The 22,110-nt window shown below is 38.9% G+C and overlaps 1 protein-coding gene across 3 annotated transcripts in view; it reads right to left on the bottom strand.

Annotated features, from left to right (window-relative positions):
- The window catches only part of HIVEP2 (HIVEP zinc finger 2), a 198,869-nt gene that overhangs the window by 16,567 nt on the left and 160,192 nt on the right, over window positions 1-22,110 (bottom strand). The window contains exons 3-5 of one of the 3 annotated variants that reach the window (XM_044247626.1): window positions 13,328-13,422; window positions 6,992-7,036; window positions 549-6,103 (exon numbers count right to left, since the gene is read on the bottom strand). In XM_044247626.1, coding sequence (XP_044103561.1) covers window positions 549-5,720 — 5,172 coding nt within the window. In that variant the 5' untranslated portion in view covers window positions 5,721-6,103; window positions 6,992-7,036; window positions 13,328-13,422. Of the gene's footprint in view, window positions 1-548; window positions 6,104-6,991; window positions 7,037-13,327; window positions 13,440-22,110 lie in introns of all 3 variants that reach the window. The other 2 variants (XM_044247633.1, XM_044247641.1) reach the window with 2 other exon arrangements.

Raw genomic sequence — 22,110 nt, 5'->3', positions numbered from 1 at the left:
TGTGAGGTATTAATTGTTCATGTAGGAACAAATCAGATAACCGCTTTGAAAAATGAGTTTTGGGAGAGAAATAGAGAAAATAAATTTTAGTAAAAAGTATTGCCAATGCGAACACGCCCCCTGGAGTTTGTGGAGTTCAGTTCTGACACATGCACACTTGCTCCCAGGTCTTTCCTGTCACTGTCCATTCCCATATTCACAGAGTTCTATGTCCTGTATCCACACTTCACAATCCCCTCAATTCCTCATATCAAAAGAAAATTGGATCTGCTGGGTCACTAACACAGGCCAGAAAGGAGAAGAACCCAAAGGAATCGGTCCCAGTGGTAGAATTTCATGGCACCTGGGTGAAGGAGAGATGTCCCCAAGACCCAGTTCAAGGTCCGTGGCTTCTTCTCTTACTAGGGAAGGGAAATCAGTGTCGCAGAGGGCTCCCTCAACTCTCACCTTCATTTCACTTGTATGTTTTGGACCTTACGTCCTTCACTCTGTATTCTACTCAGCAAGCAAATCCACACTACAGGGCTTTTAGAAATGGTATCCATTACCTGAGCAAACTGCTTCCAAGCACTTGATGATGTAAGTTTGCCAGTTCCGGGTCTGTGCATAGCAGCCAGAGTATAAATTTCTGCAGTGATTTTTTGCTTGGACCTCAGAAGAGCCAGAGTGGTCTTGGTGTTCAATCCTGATGGGTTCGGGTTACAGGAACTAATGCACCATGAAGCATAAACCGAGGATTTGAAGGTGGCCTGTTGCACGTAATTGGGTTTTGTATAATTCAAGAAGCACCAACTCACGGTAGTTGTTGTCCGCAGACTAGGGAACTGAAGAATCTGCTGGAAATCTGCCACATCCGTGAAAAGAAGAGTTGAGTTTGCCATTTTCCTGCTTGGGCCAGAGGCCATGTGCACCAGCATGCCAACAGGAAGCTTCTGGCCCTTTCCTTGCTCTTCAAGCTGACTGTCTCCCGGAGGCAATGAGGAGCTCTGTGGGCTCATGCTCATATCAGATGCTGTCTCATCAATATCAAGTTCATCTGAGGACTCTCTGCTTTCAGAAGGCCCACTGGACTTCTGGCCTAGAGAGGGTGCCCTGGAGTTGGGTGGGAATGGCTCCCTCAAGGGCATGCTGGCAGATGGATGGTCTTGAGATGAGGAAGGGGACAGTGAGGAGAAGGAAGATGACCCTGACTGCAAGCCATCTTTTGGCTCAGAAGCACAACCTTGTCGAACCAGCTGGGGTTTCTGTGGGCGGGACATATCCTTCTTGATGTCTGAGCTGGTTAGCTCCACAGCACTGAGTTCCTCGACAATCTGTCCATACATCTTTTCTTCTTTGACCCTTTTCTGCTGCTTTGTTTCCATGAAGAGTTCTAAGCTGCTGGCTGGAGAAAGCATCCGCTTGCTACCTCCCAGCGTGGCCACACCGTCAGACGTGGAAGGCAAACATAAGGGGATAGAGGATTCCAAGCCAAGGGGTAAGGTCTGAGGTACTTTCCAGATGGGGTATTTTTCTAAGCCTGCATGTTGCCCCAACATCTGGGCAATGTTGAATCCTATCCCTTGCATGGCCGCATTGGTCACCAATGTTCTTTGGGTAGTATTCTCGTCGACTTTGCATATGACAATTGCCGGACTGTTCTGCCCAAGTATCTGAGAAATGCTTGTGTACATGACACTCCCATAGGATGGGACGTGGGTCTGGATCCTAACAGGAACCACTGTTCCTGGCAAGGACTGTAAAGGCCCGGCATTTGCTGAGGCAAAATCTTCTTGAAGAACCTGCTCAGAGGGAGTATCAGGTGACTTGGTGCTCTGGTCTGATGGAAACTTTGGAAGAATATTCTTCGAGTGTAGCCCTGATGTTCCTGAATAACATGGGTAAGTCTGCTCTTTCGTGTGTGCATAATCAGCAGATTTCTTTCCAGTGTGCTCTGTAATATGCTCTAAGGGATAGCCAGGATGGATTTCTGCCTGGAAGGAAGGCTTGCCACAGCTCTTCTGAGGGTGCTGCATGAGGGCATGTGGGAAATGTGCCTGCCACCAGGGAGGCTGCTGAGCTGGTAAATGAACCATACAGACAGTGGGATATTGAAACTGAAACAAGGCATTCTGGATGGGAGAAAATGGAATAGTCTCTTGATGTGGAAATAAGTGCGGCTGCTCAGACAAGTGCTTGCTCGCAATGTAGGATGTTGGTTGTATCAAGGGATTTCTCAGAGATTCCTGACTGTCCATGTGCACAATCTGCTGTTGGGCCAAGTGGAGTGCCCCTGAGCTCAGCTGGCCACAGGTCCCGACAACCTGCTTTCCTGGGTCCTCTGCCTGGAGAGGAGGCAGCACAGAGGTGGGGGCGTGGTGCCACACCGCCCTGAGGCCGGCGTGCAGGTGCTCCATCTGCTCCTGCTTCACACTCAGATCTGCACCAGCCTCACCCTGGGTGATCTCCGGAGAACCGCTGAAGGACGCCTGCCGCACCAGGAAGCATTTCTTCCTCTCCCGCGACGGAGATAACGTGGTGCCGGCCGATGCCCCCGCCACAGGGGCGTGGGACAGATTCCCATAATCAAAGGATTTGCTCCGGGTTTCTGGAACTTCAGTTGGGTGAGGACAAGGCATCTGCTCGGACGAGCAGCGCCGCATCTCCTTTTGGTGGTGGTGACCCGGGACGGACAATGAGTAGGACCCAGCAGGGACAGTCAAAAACTCGGAATGCTTCCCAAACTCATCCTGCTTAGGAGGTGCGCCAAGCTTGATGGATTCTTCTCTTTCGAAAGACATGGAAAAACTGGAGCTATGGGACAGGTTGCTTTCCTGACTGGGGCTGCGGGAGAGGCCGGTACCTGTGGATTCAAAGCTGGATTCCCCTGAAGAGTGCTCCATATCGGCAAGGCGCAGTCGCTTCTTTTTGGGTGGCAACTTCTCGGCTGGGAGCTGGGAAAGGGTCTCGCTTCTCTGGGGCCACTGAAACTCCTCCACAGGCTTTTCCGGCTCTTTACTCTGGGTGTCTTTCTCCTTCTCTGGTTTATCAGGCTCCTCGGTCACTCGAATCTCAGGAACTTGAATGTTGTGCTGGCGCACCAGCCTGGGTTGCGCGTGGTAGGACTGCTGCTGAGCATGCTGGGAAGGGGAGGGCTTCCCCCCACTTTCCGCACTGTCTGCCGGTGGAGCCCACTCTGGACTCACCGGGGCTTCAGAAATCTCACTGTCACAGGTCTCAGAAGGTGAGGAGGCTTTATCCTGTGCGCTAGCCCCCAGTTCAGCTGACTCCGACCTTTCGAATGAATTGGGTCGGCTCAGGGAGTTCGTGTGCTGAATCACAGAAATCACATTTCCAGGAGGCTTCCTGCCCGCTAGGTCTGACATCTTGTCTGAATCAGTGGCTGAGGGTGACTCCTCGGACCCAAGAGACGGGCTTCCTGATTGGAGTTGGGGTCGACAGTGCTCAAAGCGCTCAGAGTGGCCGTGAGAAGAGTTCTCGTGTCCAGACATGGAGAATCCACCTCTTAGTCCTTCCTGCATCTGCAGCTTGGGGTCGTAATCGGAAGTCATCATGCCCATGGGAGTGCTCACAATGCTGCTGCAAATCATGGGGGTATCCTCCTCATCTCCTACACTCTTCTCTTTCCGGCGTTTTCTATTTTCACATGTAGTTCCAAACACGGTTGGCACACCCTGCAATGGCACCGTGGGATCCATAAAATATTCGCCACCATGTTTTAAAGAGCTGAAGCAGGAAATGTCCCTGTAGCCTTGCTTTGGCGTCTCAGAGTCTTCCCACTTCTTGTAGGGTTTCCGGCAGACATCATAGTCATAGCCCATCCGGTCCCCAGACATTAATTTCTTTTCCTTCAGGGATAAGCCTGTGATACTCTTTGACATTCTGCCATGGTGTTCTGCCTCCATGTGCCCCTCTTGTACCGAAGGCAGCTCAAATGCAGCTTGTCTTCTTAACATGCGCTGAGGGGGTATTCCTACCGTCCCTGGATAGAACACATCATCGGAACCAGACATCCTTTCATCAAATGAGTGACTTCCTCTCAAAGAAGGAGGAATACTTAGATTAGTTGCTGAAGAAGTTGGCATCGAGTTGCTTCTAATAAGGGGTGAAGAGTCCACAGGAGCTTCTAAGAGAATTGGGTTGCTGCCTTGGAAATTTGCAGGAAACAGCTTTCCTTCATTCCTGATAGATGATGGCAGAGTCTGGGATTGCCTGGATTCGCTGTTGAATTTCGTGGATTTCAGCATGCTGGTTGGACTGGGGTCGATTTCTCCCTTGCTTGGGATCAGCTGTGAGACAGGATCTTCAAACATCTTGACATCTAACCTGGTGTTTACGTGAGGTAATGACTCCATCATGCCCTTTCTCCCCATTGTGGCACGCTCCTGACTTGCGGTTGTAACACTGAGTGTATTTCTGGGACTTAGCCGACAGTATTTTCCAAAGATGATTTCTTCATAAGACTTTGCATTTGTGTTTGGAGGGCTTATTTGCTGCTCTGCACTTTCTGAGCGAGAAAAGTAACCGGAGTCAGTACTTCCTTTACTGTGCGGGCTCAGAAGGTTAAGAGATGGCTCAGAATCTTGTCCTTTTTTCTCTGACAGTCTTAGTGCAAGTTTCTGTTTCACTGTGTGGGAATCATCAGGCTTAGTATTTAGAGACGGGTTTGGTAGCATATCAGAGCCTATATACTGAGAGCTTTCACTAGGTAAAGGAATCCCACTTTTGGGGATAATCAAAATGGGCACTTTCATGGGCCCTCCCAGTGATTCTTCCAGTGACCCATGATAGCCCCCTCTGCTGGCAATATCCAGTGGGATCGATGGGCCAGGACTCATTTTCTCAGAAGCCTCAACAAATAAAGAGCTCTCCTCATCCGTGTCTGTACTCTGCTCACCGTCTGAATGTATTTCTGCTTCTACATCAATAAAACCAGCCTCTAGGTCCAATTTAGATACAGCTGACTCTGTGAAAGGGACTAATCCTGCCTTAATTGCATGGGCATGTGACTTCCTGTGCTTATACAAATTGCTCTTTGTCTTGAACGAGAAACCACAAGGTATACATGGATATGGCCGCTCACCAGTATGGGACCTGATATGTTTTTTCAGTACGCTTGGTTTGGCACACGCCCTGCTGCAGTAGGGGCAAATGTATTTGCCGGGCTTTTTGGGTTTGTGCTCTTTCTTGTGAGCATCTTCTGACTGTTCGATACTTTTCTGAGAGTATTGGCTATAAGCAGGGTTCAGACTTGAAATCTTTTTTCTAGGGTAACCACCACCGTGGCCATGTATAGGAAAAGAAAATAAGTCCTCGGAGGCAACAGATGGCAAAGGGCCAGGGAAAAGCCATGGAGGGCCTTCGAGGCTCTGATGTGGCTTGTTGCTGTGCATGACCCCCTGTGGCAATGAGTGCTGAGGGAAAGAGAGTGAATGTTGGCATGAGTAAGGACTCGGACGGTGCGGTGGGTATTGCTTCTCTGTGACCTGCTGTGCCACGTCGCTAGGTGAGGCCAGTTTCCCAGAACCAAAAAGTTGTGCTGATGCTGTGTCTCCGATTTGCTCAGGATCTATTTGTGGTTGCCGCTGTCCTTCTTGACTGCCAAAAGTGCTCATCTTAATAACAGCTGATTGTTCCTGTCTCCATCTACCTGAAGCCTTATCAGTTTCTCCAGACCTTGAGGTAGCTTTTTGTCCTAGAGCTGTGTCCCCGGTGTCCATTTTGTTACAAGGTCTTCAGTGCTAGTTCACTTGAAAGCCATGCAGACTCATGCAGTGTCTTCCAAGCTGTGCTTTTCAGAGCTCGTTTACTTCCATGTTGCAGGGTGTCCGCAGACTTGCTGAGTGCTCCTTCTCTTTGGAAACTTCCACACCCACCCCGTAGTCCTATGGGCATTCGGTGGTAATTTCCTTGGACCAGGGCTATAACACAGTTCTCTCCATTGCAGAAATGTCCATCCAAAAGCTAAGTGCAAATCTATAAAGATTTCTTATGGCATTTGAATATTTTCAACTAGCATGAAATTGGGATGAAGAGCCTGGGAGAAATTTTGCCCATCAACTACAGCAAAGTTCAACTGCCAGTTTCACTAAGATAAAATGATCTGAAAGAAAAAGAAACACAAAGAGATCATCATAACAGTTATCTAGTTAGAAACCAGAACCAATCCCAAATAGCCAGGCTGACCTTGGATAAATTGAAAATGATTTTTACTCTAAGGAATACTTTAAAAAAAAAAAAGATTTTATTTATTTACTTTAGGGGGAGAGAGAGCATGAACAGGAGGGGCAGATGGAAAGGGAGAGAAAATGAAGCAGACGCCACGTGAGCGCAGTGGGACTTGATCTCAGGACCCTGAGATGGCAATCTGAGATAAAACCAAGAGTCAGAGGCTCAACAGATTCTGCCACCCAGGCACCCTTCCCAGGAATACTTTTTATAGCTATCACATTAGTTCCACAATTAAAAGATATTAATTTCAAACATGGCTTAAGCATAAATTTCTTCAATGCTTTAATTTTGGTCATCCTTTTATATACTCCTTAGTTTCGGTTAGAAAAGTATTTAAAAGAAAGCTTCTGATTGACATCATTTATGTAATCATAACATTTTTTAAAGGCTTCATTAAAATAAATTTAGAGCTATTTCTGAACAAGTTGTATAAATTGCATACTTAAGTGTATTACATATTTCTCTATATGGACATTTTATAGATTAATATATGTATAATAAAACAAATACATGCAAAACATATTTCAAATATTTAAATATATCATGTATTTTATATATATCTATATTTATATTAACATACAATACAGATATATTTTATAGATTAAAACCGGTGATCAGAAGAGCTAACTAAGACTATAAGAATTCAAGCTTGTCCCAGAACTTGGGAAAAGGCAGGAAAATAAACAATTATAATATCTTCATAAAACTTGAAAGAAAAACAAAACACATTTTTGTGATAGTTTGAAAATGTTATGATTACCTGAATGGTTTAGCATTCTCATGGACATGATTGTCTTGACGCTTCCTGGGTAGAAAATAAACGCAGTTAGGAAAAATTGTTCCATGAAACCACAACATTGCTGTATATAAAGGTCAGTTTAATGTAATGTGCCCTAAAGAAAAAAAAGATTAACCAGTGACTGCTATGAATATACTCTGCTAAAGCAGTAAACTTTATATTAACTCTGTCCAAAACAACTGAGAGGGGAAAAAATTATTAAAAACTTAGTAGCATTTTCTAATATATAAGGTTATTATATCAAAACATCTTCGTTTTTTGACACAAGTAGCCTGGTTCTAATTAAATTTTTTTAACAATTTTATTTATTTATTTATTTGAAAGGCAGACAGCATAAATGGGTGGGGAGAGGCAGAGGGAGAGGGACAAATAGACTCCCCACTGAGCAGAGAGCCCCACACGGGGCAGGATCCCGGGATTGTGAGATCATGACCTGAGCTGAAGTCAGGCACTTAACTGACTGAACCACCCAGGTGCCCCTAATTCCTTAAGTATTAAAACTTGAGAATAGTGGAGGGTTTTTATTGAGCCTATAGGTTTGCACATTTAAATTTATATCACAACAAATCAAGGAATTCTCCAGATGGCTGTGAATGGCTCAGGGAAACTTAACAACTTAGAAATAATTAGATTTTAAGTGAATAGTCATCTTCCATAAGTGAATGGCCATTGTCATACCCAGAGGATTCTGAGAATTTCAGTGTTCAACTCTATCAATTATGATGAAAACTGAGATGCGTCCCTGATAGGCAGTGTGGCAGTGCTTATCAAAGTAAGAAAGAATATAGTCTTTGGCCCAGAAATTCCATTGTTGGAAATTTATCCTTACAGAGGTACCTGCACAAGTGCACAAAGACATGCATACAAGGACAGCTTAAATTAAAATATGACTCCGCCAGGGATGCCTGGGTGGCTTAGTGGGTTAAGCCTCTGCCTTCGGCTCAGGTCATGATCTCAGGGTCCTGGGATGGAGCCCTGTATCGGGCTCTCTGCTCAGCAGGGAGCCTGCTTTCCCCTCCCTCTCTACCTGCCTCTCTGCCTACTTGTGATCTCTGTCTGTCAAATAAATAAATAAAATCTTTAAAAAAAAATATGACTCCATCATAAACTCAGCCATTTAAAAAAAATAAAGTACAGCAATATGTACCCATATAGGAACTCATCCAGAAGATAGTAGCATTGAATGTTAAAAACAACAATAAAAAACTCATTGCACCCTAGGATGCATTTAAGAAAAACATGTAATCTACAGGGATGCCAAATGGCTTTTAACTCTCCTTAAATTAAACTGCGAAGTAGAATCAGGGAGTGAGAAGAAGGGGCATATGCCCCTTCCATATCTTTCACTACTTTTTACCTTATGATTTTTGGTAATTTTTCTTTTTCTTTTTCTTTCTTTTTTTTTTTTTTTTAGGGAGAGAGAAAGAGAGCATAAGCAGGGGGATGGGGGAGGAGCAAAGGAACAGAGAGAATCTCAAGTACAGGCCCTGCTTAGCACAAGCCCAACTCTGGGCTTGATCTCACAACCCTCAGATCATGACCTAAGTCGAAGGAACAAAAAAGTCTTTTGGGTGAGGAATAAGTAGCCCCCAGATATTTGTAACAAGACATCTGTAATCAAAAGTTCCTTCTGCTAAGAGCCAGAGATTTGTAAAGCAATAGATGGAAAAACTAACAATATGCATATTAACTTTGGTTTGCTGGAAAGTTTTACTATTGGATTGAATTTTTCCTCCACACCGATCTTCTGCATACTTTTATAGGTAATAAGACAAAAACTGAAAGAGAAGTAATGGCCCTATAATACTGCAATGCAAATTTACTTCAGTCAGAGCAATCGTGCTAACAAGAATATGCAATGTCAAACCCAAATTGACTGAATTTTTTCTCTAATTAACTAAGTATTTAAGGTTTATGTAAACACAACCACCATCAGACTTTTAATGGTGAATAGTACCCTCTAAATGGAAAGCACAGTGTATTTTCAACTCAACAGATACATTTGTGAGCCTCTCCTCAATTAGGAGGTAGAGCTTGAATTGAGTAATTTCTAAGTTACTTTTCATATGTAATATTTTACATGACTTTGACCTGTATATGCAGCTCTTTTGCAAGTAATAACAATGATAATGCTTATCATTAATAAGTAACATCAATGATAATGATATGGCATTTACCATATGCCAGATACTGGTACAGTGCTTCCTAGGTGTTACCTTATTGGCTCTTCATGACAACCCTATGTGATAAGTGTTATTATACCTATTTGACAGAATCATGAGCCTAAGGGAGGATCAATCTCCTTAGGGAAGTTGACTGTCAGAACCAGAGTCAAACCCAGGTTTGGCTCACCTCCAAGCCTATAAGGTCTCATCTCTCCCATCCACTTAGGCTAGTAAGTTTTATCGTAACTTAAAATAATACATCTTCAAAAATACCTTCTCCTAAATATTGTCCCTTGGATTTCAATATTTCCAATCCTTAAATTGTTCATCGTCCTGGGAGAATATATGAGTTTTACATGGTTATACTATAGAAAGTGTCCTCAAAATGCCACTTCCTAGAAATCACACAAATCCATAATTTAAATAATGTTCAAAATGACTAAATTGTACAAAGTATATATGGTCAAAATATAAAGTATTAAGAACAGTATTATGAGGAGAGCTTCTTGTGAGAACATGAGAAGTTATCATGACAGATAATTGAAGTGCTTTGAAAAGTGCTCCTTTTTAAGGAAAGGAAGAAGCTCACAAGTGAAAATTAGGCATATGGTCACTTCCCATTCATTGGTTTACCCAGAATAATATAAAATTTTGATTTAAAACACTGACTTCAAATTAAGCAATTACATAAAATTTTTTTTGAAAAATAGGATTGGAATAATACATTTAATAATTAAATAGAGTAAAATGTTTTATTTAGTAATGAGATAATATCTTTATAAATCACACAGATTTAATTTCTGTGGTATATGGTAGTAAATTAAAACCATTATACCCTAAACAACACATACACAATTCTTATTCACTAAGAACATATTACAAAAAAAGAGATGCACAAATTAAAATCACACAAAGGCAGTACTATTTTGCTATTAAAGAATGAACAGAAGATGAAGAAAAGTGACATACCAAAGATTCAAAAGCCGGTATTTCGTGGTCAGAACAAAACTTACCTAGAAAGTTTAGTTAATTGTGGAACTTAAATTTTAGGAAAAGAGCCTATTCAGGAAAAGTCAAAATCTACTATTTTATTTAAAAAATCAATTTTGCTGATATCACATGGGACCATCCTATATTCCAATAGCATTTATTATCCAGAAAATTTTAAAATTCAAAACTTTGATCCCAGTCAAAAAATACATTGACAGTATAATACAGTTATGCAAATAGCTTCTGTCAGGGAGACCATTCCCTTTTAAATTTCTAAAGACAAGCCTACCTAAAATGTCCAACCATGTTATCTCGAAACTGGATGATCGTCTGAGCCACGTTCCCTACTCCAGGTCATACAGGAAGAGCTTCTGCCTGTGTCTGAGCTAGAGGTCTCAGCAGGATTGGGGATCCCTTTGGTCTACCTTCCTCTAAAATCCAACATCTCATTTTTCACTGCAGTGAAAAGCTTAAGAATATCACAAGGGAATTGGGAACTACTCCTATTTCACATGTACCTTTTACATTAGATTTTAAACATAGCTGAGAATATAGCATTTCTCTTCAACACCAGCCTTGGAGAGGCTTCAAATAACTGCTATCCATAAAATCAGTTTCCTTCTTGCAGTTTCTGAGGCATATGGAGACAAATAGGAGGGAGAAAACAGGAGTGATGGGTCCTTAGAGGAATATACTGATCATGTTCTTAAACCATTAAAAATGTGACTCTCTTTATCAATCTCTTGTCTACAGTTGTTTTATCTTGGAAATGGGAAAGAATTTGCCATGTAAGTTGTGTGTACCATAGATCTATTACTGGGCATAGCATATTTGTCTTGTTAAAACCAAACAGGATTTGGGAATGTTCCAAAGTCTCTTTGCTGCTCCCTTCAACTTCCAATTTGGGGAAGAATTCACTTTTAATCTCAAGGTTTTCAAAGTTGAATCCAAGATGAGATGATGACATTCATCTTTTTTTGTTAGGTGTTACTTTTACTGAGCAATCTAACTACCAGCAATGATAAATTCCTGAGCTTCTGTCTTATTGTTTAAATGTATGAAAATGCTTATTAATAGGGAAATGGTAATAATATTATTACGACCCATCAAAAGTGCCCTTGTATGTGCCTGCAGCTTTACTTACATTTTCTCAATAGACATCTATTTGGCACTATGAAATCCATAGTTATGTGGTTAATTACAGCTATATCACTTCTCTATTTTGAAGCTATGTCTCATTTTTCATATTCCTAAATGTACGCTAAAAGTTAAATTTCCAGTTTCCCCAATCAATTGATATGTTCAAAAAATGTAATATTAGAGCAATCCTCATATGGGGAGAAAAAAAAAAAAAACAAACCCAGCCGGTTATTTCATTCTGTGAGATTTCTTTTTATGGTAAGCAAACCCACGCAGAGTCATTTTTGGCACCCATTGCCAACAAAGGAGAGATATTCCAAACATAATTTCGCATTCACATTTGAAATTTTCCCAGTGTCTTTGAGCTCTACGAAAGGAATGAGATATTTCGTTGGAGAATATGACTCTGGGGTTTCCTGTGGATGGTGCTCCAGCCGGTAGAAACCCTTCAGGCAGTAAAGACAGGCACTGCCTGGCAGCGTAGGCACATTTTTCAGAGGGGGACAGTGTTGAAAAAGATATTATCCTCTGCGTGGCTATTACATGGAAGAGTTGCCATTTTTCTAAAAGTGTGCCCTCTCCCTTGGCCACTCTTCACAGTCCCACTCAAATAAATTTGGCACCCAGTTAAATAATTTCCTCAGACAGGCCTTGAAAGGAAAGGCACAGAAACAGCCTCCCGTATAGACCTCAACAGAGGTCTCTTCAGGATAACAGCTGGGTGGGATTGGCAGGAAGGCAGGCTTGCTCTGCAGATGAATAAAGGCTTACAGTATCCAGAGTTGTCAATCTGGGATCTTTTGCTTAGAAAAACACTATCTTAGAAAAAAATCTTTACCCCAGGAAATTAATCATTACTTGCGTGGTGGCAAAAGTCAAGTGTGCATCACATAATAACATCCTAAATAATGATGGTATAAAATGACTGGTAACAGACACTACCTCTGTACTTCCAAAATCTTAGTATTAAACATTTTTAAAAATCAAAGTGGTCATTTGGCCTTTTTTTGAGAATGAAGGGGGTATTAACAAGTATGCACATCTTAAAATAGCAATTACTGAATAAAACTTTGGAGGCCGTTTCCATATATTTGCTTTTAAAATGCCAGAGATCAATTACCAAATATTTTAAGAAATATATGAGCATCTCAGGGCACAATGATGGTCTCACAAATCAATACCACATAGGAGGACTGGGTAAGGGGGAAAAGGATCTACAAAAAAACTGTGACCATTGCCAGAATCCAGCTGAATACAGACTTATTTCCACAGGATGATTAAAAAAAAGGCACCGTTCTGAGAGCCAAATTCATTATAAATGCTTCTTTTATTAGTAAAAATCCCCATAACAACCTTAGTTCTCCCTAAAATAAGCCAAGTTGCCAATATGAGGAGGATACTGTATATTAATATAAAACCCTGCCAATTGAGAGAACTTTTAGAAAAAAGTAAAAATATTTTGATGATTACCCTCTAATATGACATATGTTAAAATCCAATTTGATATTTAAAACCTAATGGAAAACTAAACTGTGTATTTTTCTACACTGGCTACACTGAGGGCATGATTGCAGATGTTTGTATAGTTTGCATATTTAGTCAAGGTATTTATGGCTTATTTTGACTGCAGCCTGCTTCTTTCAATATCTTGTTCTAAAAGTTTTTTGCAGGTTTTTTGTTGTTGTTGTTGTTTTGTTTTTTTTTTTTTCAATTGTGATTTTTTTTCCTCAACTGTAGAGCCAAAATAATTATGATTTACTAAGTAGAATTTTACATGAAAATAAACCTTGCCAGAAAGAAATTCAGGGAATTATCATTGCAACTGGTTTGCAAAACAAAACAAAACTTTCACAACCCTTTTTTCTGGAGAGGGCATATACATTGTTTCCTCCCTGATTTAATGACAAAGTTGGTTTACATATGGGTACATGGTAGGCCAAAACTGCTTTTCAAGTTAAATATAAAAACAATTAGAATAAAGTAATAAATTGTAGTTATTAACCTGTTATCCACATATCAAAAGACGGCATCACAACCATCGATGCCTTCCACGAGGCCGACTCTCCCCACAGGAACTCATGCACAACTTCGGGGAATCTAAAAAATGAACAAGACTATTTTTTAAATGATGGCACTTGTAGTCAATTTAAGAGGCATGCTTTCTTCATTCACAGAAACTGCTTTCTTTGAGGAAAGAAAATTTGGAAGAGGAGCTCTCAAGAAGACATTTTTTTCCTGAAGAAAAACAATTTCCTCTCTTTTAACATAGTTAAAATCTTTTGAACAAATACTTGTATTCAAAAGAGAATTGCCTATACCAGCAGAAGTGGGGGCAATTAGGAAAATAATGGCAGGGTTATATCTTAACATATTGGAACTAGAAATTATGCCTTGGCTGTGCATGACACAGTCCCGCCTTCAAGCTGAGAGTCTTATAAAACTTACTGTGGTATATCAGCAAAGAAACTCCAAAGGATGAAATCTCAGACAACCTCGTTGCGAATTCTTTTCTATAGTTTATTTCAGCAATGTTATGTTCTGGGCTAAAATTAATTTCTGAAATAGGAAGCCAAAACCAACCACACTAAAATCCTGAGACTTAACAAGAAATAAAGGAAGGGACTTTCTCATACTTAGAATTAATATTTACCCAACTTTAATCCAAAGAAATGCATGGAAAGTCAGTCAAACTACTTAATCCAAGTAGATTAATCAATCAACCGTTTTAAGACGGTTTACCTACCCATACAAAAGGCCCTATAAAAGTATTCTATTATTCTTAGATGGTTATTGTATATTTGTTCTTTCTTTCTTTTTTTTTTTTTTTAATTGCTTTTTCTTCCAGACAAGTTAGAGTCTCATAGGAAGGACTAAAGATTCAAGACATGGCAAAATGTGCCTTAATCCAGTCCTACTTCATGTGAGCATTCAAAGTGCTCAAAGGAAGTAGTTTGCTTTAACGTCCCCCCTTTCCACACCACCACAGTAGCACTTCCGGACCCCCTGTGTGCTTTGAGATCTGAATCATTATAAGCAAGTAGGCCCACTTGGTTCCTCAAAAGACACAAAAGGTACAAAAATAGCTTCCGCAATTGAAGCAAGAACCTCGTCAGCAGCCAGATGAATGTGGGTGGTCAGATAAGATTCCGTTGCTGCAAAGGGCAAATTATTAAGCAAATGCTAGATTTATTTTCTTTTTAAAACTATGTTCTCCTTCCCTCAAATCAACCATTTGCTGGTACTGAAAATGACACTTGACAAGCTCTACTGTTCTCCAAATTGAAAGCTTCATCAAAGCCAAAGAGCATGATTGATTAAATACTGAAAGGAACAGACATATATTCTATAAGATAATTAACTGTATCTATATTTTTAACGAACCAAATAACACCTCTTTAAAGAAAAAAAAAAACAATCTAAAGTGCTTTAAAAACACACACACAAAAACTATACTTTGGCAATATGACCAACTCTAAAGTAAAGCATGCCAACCCTCCAGACCAAGAAATAATAATAATAATAATAATTAATAAATCACTGAGCTACTTTGCACTCCGAACAACATTCACCTATGACATAAATGGGCCAAGAATCTATAGATACAGCTATTTATAGGGAACAATAACTTGCAGTATTCAGTGACTACATATGATTGACAATCCCATAGTCACTGAACTTAAGAGGTAATTAAGGAAAAGAAGAACATAGCCCCTAGAAGTCTAGCACGGGCACCCACTCCTTCCAACTGAGTTGCAAACTATAGATAGGTACCCAACCATTCCCAATCCCAGAAATCCTCATTCTTGCCAACAGCTTCCACAGGCAAAACAGAGCACAAGAGTATCCCTCAGACAAGCTGTGACAGGGCAATGTTCCCAGTTCTGAATCTGCTTTTCCAGGCTTAACTTTCCAGGACTATGGCTACTAGAAATAGGAAACACTTATCTCATGACATGCACAAATATTTGGAATTTGAGATTAGAGAACATCCCTCTTTTCCCTCAATAAGAAGATTGAAATTTCTTTGACATGCCTTACAATTCATGATCTCTTCAATGTTTGGTTTTCCCTCGGAGAACAAAAAAATCAGTGGCAGGGATATTACACTTACATTTTACCTTACAGAAACTTCCAGGTAATTAGTGTGATTTTAAGGCAAAGATCTGGGTGATATTAACATGAAAGATATGACACCAACTTTGGTGACTGTACACAAATAATTTTGTTGCAAATTAGAATCAGTAATGGCCTCTACAAAGGAGGCAGTTATTACCATTACCATAAAGACCTGAAGATAACCATCTCAGAAAATGATTTTTGCATTAATTTTAAATGAGTTTTGGGGCCTGTCTCCTTATCAAAATACAAGACAAATCTTTCCTCAAATAGTTCTTGAGAATGTAGTGTGAAAATTTATGCTTATGTTCCCTGGAAATCAAGACTTCACACAGTATACTCTTAGACGATGGAACAAAAGAGGAGAGATTTTCATTTCTTTAACTTTGCTTTTAGGTTATTAGATTCATAAGAAATCATCAAGCAATGAAACTTTAATATTTAATAAAACTAACAATTTTAATTCAGGAAATAGTGTTAATGGATCTGGTTAAATAACCCCACATCATTTAAAATTCTCTCCTAAATAGGGGGTGAAAATTATCTTTCACTTTACGAAGTACGGACTGATTTTCCTGTCATCTATAGGCTTACAGGAGAGTTCCTCAAAAATATTTTCCAATTCCCCCATCTCCAGCATGTAAAAAATATTTGGAAAATTTGATCATTACTGTTTCTGTCCCAGTGGTTTCTCAACCCTTCTACTCTTAAAAAATCTTGGCATTAGATATTTATTCTTGGATGCTTATAAGGTATTGTCACTAAGCCAAGCAAGGAACACACTGAGCTGTGATAGTAAATGATAAATGAGATAGATAGATATATAGATAGAATATAGGTAGGTAGACAGATAGATAGATAGATATGTTTTTAAATATCCATTACTGGTAGGATTTTTTATTATTTCCAATCTCTATATTTTCCAAATTACTTTGAGACAAGTTAGGACTTAATAGTTTAATATGACTTTCTGATGAGTCTTGCAAAACGTTAAAGCTTCATTGGCAAACTTCTTGTGCAAATATAAGTACCTTCCATCATTCTTTTTTCCCCCCTTTAGGTTAAATAAATGCACACTAGATCATAATTTTAGAAGAGCTGATAAGATAAACCAGTTGCATTTTAGATAAGAGTTGTCACTATTAAAAATAATTATTATTCGCATCAACTCTGAAAAATGGCAAATAGGACTGGAAACAAGATATGGTCCTTCTGTGTCTCATTTAAAAGAAGCGTTTAAATATGACATGTTTAAAAGAATGAACACTGCTCTTCACACACTAGAGAATAGATACTTATATTCAATAGTAGTAAAAGAAATTCCAAAGTAATAGGTAAAGATGGGAGAAGGGTACTTAAAGAGAAATGCATGCTCATGATACATTTTATTAATTCCTCCAGTTTTTTGAAGAGAGGCATCTTCTACCCACCCAAAAAAGGAAAAAAAAAAAAAAAAGGCTCTAAATGGGCCCCTGGTTCCACTTCGGAGTGTCTGGTGTGGCAAGGTTAAGAGGTGGCTGGGAGGTGGTAGAGAAGGCAGGCACACATGATGACATGATGACAATACACACACACACACAGACACACACACACACACACACACACTTTGATTGATGTGATGATTATAAGCTTAGATCTTTGGAAGCAGTTTGTAAATCAAAGTGAAGGTTGGGGCTGGGTTTGAAGTGGAAAGAAGAAGAAAAAGGGTTAAAGAGATACAAATAGGAAAAGGAAAAGGTAGTAATTTTTGGAACATGGAACAATTAATGACTGGGACAAGGCAGAGGCTCTGAAAAGTCACAAAATGTGTGTGGGAAAAGGGAGTTTCCACAAAAGGAAGTTGGGGCAAACTGAATCGAATTCACCTATTTTGTCTTTTTCCTTAGAGTTCTGGTTCTAGAAACTGCTTGTGAACATGATCCCAGAGCTACCTGTGGTCTTTGCTGGTTCTCAGCATGTAGCTGCTGCCGGAGCACAGACAAGACACAAAATAGAACATTGTGTAAATTAATATTACTAAAAACAACCAAAAAAGTAGGCGCATGTGATTTAGGGATGGATATAACTTAAGTCTCCTTAACTAGATTTTTTTGTCACTATTTAATGACACTTTTAGGCATTTGTCAATGCCCACTATGCACCAGAAAATGGGCTAAGTTAGCAAAATACAGAAAGGAGAGGCAAGCTCTCTATTTAAGAGAGACTTCAGAGCCTAATAGGGTGATATTTGTGAACAAACTATTTTTACAGAAAACAAAATAAATTCAAGGAAAATTTTAATTTTCCTAAAATGAGTAAAAGGTAGAAAAATTAGTTGTCAAAGTGTTTTTGGTGCTTTGACTTATGTCAAATATAAATATAGTACAGGGAGACCTTTGACTTATATCAAATATAAATATAGTACAGGGAGAACACAAAAGAGGGAATGGTCAATTTTATCAAGAGAATTAGGAAAGGTTTTGTGAGGAATAGATATTGAGTAAGTCTTAAAAAAAAAACTGCTAATACACAAAACTAGGCAGTTCTCGATGTTAGTTTGAGAAATAAATACACTTGTCCGGTGTATCATTCCAGTTTTTCTCTAACTGTATATGCTTTTAGGAATGGTGAAAAGTTAGTTCACAGAGTTACTTAAGGAATAAGGTGTTCTCGTTAATACAACCTTATGGTTAGGTAAAGACTACAGAGAAAATGATTTTTGTTTAAACATCTGCTAGTGATTATTTTCCGAAGTATATTAGGCTTCTTCTTGAGTTAATTAGAGTCTCCTGAACATAATGTAATCTTTCTTTGATGATTCAGTATCAAATAGTGCTCTCTAGTCCTTACTCTGCATCTGGGCTGAGATCATCTGGTATTGGCTATGCAAACTTCTCCCCACATATGGTTCCTAAACACATGTTATATTTTCCAAGATCACAGTTGTAACTGAGATTTGTTTTCTTGACCACAGATTTGACATCAAATAAGTCATACCTAACTTGTTTCAGGAGCAGGTATATAACTATCCACTTCTACCATCATTAATTTTTGAATCTATTCTAAATCACACAGGGAGTAATAAGTACTGTGAAACATTTCAGAAATCATTCAATCCATCAGTCAACTAACAGAAAAGGGTGAGAACCAGAGAAATCAAAAGATTTCCTTAGGAGCTAACAGGTCATTATGATGGCTTGAGGCTATTGTTTAGGTCTTTAAACTTCAAGTCAATTATTTCCCACTCTCCACACTACTTCCTCTAATCTGTCCTTTATTGCAGAAACAGATTAAAAGGAATGAAGAATAAATAGCACTGAACTTTAAATGAGCGAAAACGATTATCATCCATACTTTAAAGCTAATTGGTCAAAGAAACAGAAAATAACAGCAGCTAAAAACCAATGCTCCCATTGATCTGGCTAACAATTTTTACAGAAAATAAAATAAATTCAATGAAAATTTTAATTTTCCTAAAATGAGTAAATAGTAGAAAAATTAGTTGTCAAGATAATCAATTTCTACAAGTAGTCCATCATTTCATATTGAAACCAAAAATATTTATTTGTCTTTAAATTTAATTTTCCAGCAAAAGCTATTTTCTGTTATCAAGTTTCTTATGTTGTTATAATGAAAACATTTTTAAATTAAGCATTTTAAGTAAAATTATGCAATCACTTTCCCCAAAGTAAGGATAGCTCTTTCACTAAAAGCCAATGGAGGTATGCCCTTTGGTTCATAATAACACAATTTCACCAAGGAGGCCTGTGGAAATATGGTAACCCCATCTCCACAACTATTATTTCTCTGTCAGAATGGTGTATGTTGCCTTGTTTTTTAAAAAGGGCAAGAAGAATTAGATGTTTTGTATGATTAAAACTCTTACTACTTTTGGTGCAATTTTAAATGGGACTATTTTCTTAATTTCTCTTTCTACCTCTTCATTATTAGTGTACAGAAATGCAACACATTTCTATATATTGATTTAGTGTGCTGCCACTTCACAGAATTCGTTTATCAGATCCAGTAGTTTTTTGGTGGAGTCTTTAGGGTTTTCTATATCATGTCATCTGAAAATAGTGCAGTTTTACTTCTTTCTTAGCAATTTGTATAACTTTTATTTCTTTTTCTTGTCTGATTTCTTGCACAAAAAATAAAAATATATTTAAGAATAAACTTAACCAAGAAGGTAAAACCCTATTCTCTGAAAACTATCAACTGATGAAAGAAAGTGAAAACAACACAAACAAATGGGAAGATATTCCATGCTCATGGACTGGAAGAACAGGTATTGTTAAAATGTCCATTTTACCCAAAGTGATCACAGATTTAATGCAATCCTCATCAAAAAGCCAATAGCATTTTTCACAGAACAAGAACAAATAATCCTAAAATTTGAAAGAATCACAAACAGCCAAAGCAATCTTGAAAAAGAAGAACAAAACTGGAGGTATAACAATTCCAGATTTCAAGATCTACTACAAAGCTATAGTAATCAAAACAGTATGGTACTGGCACAAAAAGCAGATGCATAGATCAACAGAGCAGAATAGAGAGCCCAGAAATAAACCCATGATTTTATGGTCAATTAATCTTAGACAAAGCAGGCAAGAATATGCAATGAACAAGACAGTCTCTTCAACAAATAGTGTTTGGAAAACTGGATAGCAACATGCAAAAGAATGAAACTGGACCCCTTTCTCACACTGCACACAAAAGATAAACTCAAAATGGATTAAAAACCTAATGTGAGCCCTGAAGTCATAAAAATCCTAGAAGAGAACACAGGCAGTAATTTCTCTGATATCAGTCATAACAACATTTTTCTAGAGAAGTCTCCTGAGGCAAGGGAAGCAAAAACAAAAATAAACTACTGGGACTACATCAAGATAAAAGCTTCTGCACGACAAAGGTACCTATAAGCAAAACTAAGAGACAACCTCCTAAATGAGAGAAGATATTTGCAAATAACACATTTGATAAATAGTATCTAAAACACAGAAGGAATTTATACAACTCAGCACACACAAAAAACCAAATAATCCAATTTAAAAAAGGGCAGAGGACATGAACAGACATTTCTCCAAAGAGGACCTACAGATGCCTCATAGGCACATGAAAGGATCCTCAACATCACCCATCATGCATTCTTGGTGGGAATGTAAACTGGTTTAGCCACTGTGGGAAACAGTATGCAGGTTCCTCAAAAAGTAAAAATTAGAAGTACCAGATAATGCCAGTAATTCCACTACTGAGTATTTGCCCAAAGAATATGAAAACACTAATTTGAAAAGATATATTTACTCTTATGTTTATGGCAGCATTATTTAATTATTTACAATAGCCATGACATGGAAGCAACCCAAGTGCCCACCAACAGAAGAATGGATAAAGAAGATGTGATATACACATATACTGGACTATTACTCAGTCATAAAAAAGAATGAAATCTTGCCATTTGCAACGACATAAATGGATCTAGAGACAGAGAATATAACGCTAAGTAAAATAAGTCAGAGAAAGACACACACTGCATAATTTCACTCATGTGGAATTTAAGAAACAAAATAAATGAACAAAGGAAAAAAGAGATAAACCAAAACCAGACTCTTAAATGCAGAGAAAAAACAGATGGCTACCAGAGGAAGGACATCAATGGGAGGACAGGTTAAGTAAATGAAGGGGATTAAGAGTACGCTTTTCAGCAGTCCTGAGAGGAAAATATATAGCGGTACAAGCTTTTCTCAAGAAACAAGAAAGGTCTCAGGTACACAACCTAACCCTACACCTAAAGGAGCTGGAGAAAGAACAAGAAAGAAACCCTAAACCCAGCAGGAGAAGAGAAATCATAAAGATCAGAGCAGAAAACAATGAAATAGAAACCAAAAAAACAATAGAACAAATCAACCAAACTAGGAGCTGGTTCTTTGAAAGAATTAATAAAATTGATAAACCCTTGGCCAGACTTATCAAAAAGAAAAGAGAAAGGACCCAAATAAATAAAATCATGAATGAAAGAGGAGAGATCACAACTAACACCAAAGAAATACAAACTATTATAAGAACATACTATGAGCAACTCTACGCCAACAAATTTGACAATCTGGAAGAAATGGATGCATTCCTAGAAACATATAAACTACCAAAATTGAACCAGGAAGAAATAGAAAGCCTGAACAGACCCATACCCAGTAAGGAGATTGAAACAGTCATTAAAAATCTCCAAACAAACAAAAGCCCAGGGCCAGATGGCTTCCCGGGGGAATTCTACCAAACATTTAAAGAAGAACTAATTCCTATTCTCCTGAAACTGTTCCAAAAAATAGAAATGGAAGGAAAACTCCCAAACTCATTTTATGAGGCCAGCATCACCTTGATCCCAAAACCAGACAAGGATCCCATCAAAAAAGAGAGCTATAGACCAATATCCTTGATGAACACAGATGCAAAAATTCTCACCAAAATACTAGCCAATAGGATTCAACAGTACATTCAAAGGATTATTCACCACGACCAAGTGGGATTTATCCCAGGGCTGCAAGGTTGGTTCAACATCCGCAAATCAGTCAATGTGATACAACACATCAATAAAAGAAAGAACAAGAACCATATGATACTCTCAATAGATGCTGAAAAAGCATTTGACAAAGTACAGCATCCCTTCCTGATCAAAACCCTTCAAAGTGTAGG

Source organism: Neovison vison, chromosome 1 (genome assembly GCF_020171115.1).
Source record: "Neovison vison isolate M4711 chromosome 1, ASM_NN_V1, whole genome shotgun sequence".
Lineage (NCBI taxonomy): Eukaryota > Metazoa > Chordata > Mammalia > Carnivora > Mustelidae > Neogale > Neogale vison.
This window is presented reverse-complemented; position numbering and strand designations above follow the sequence as displayed.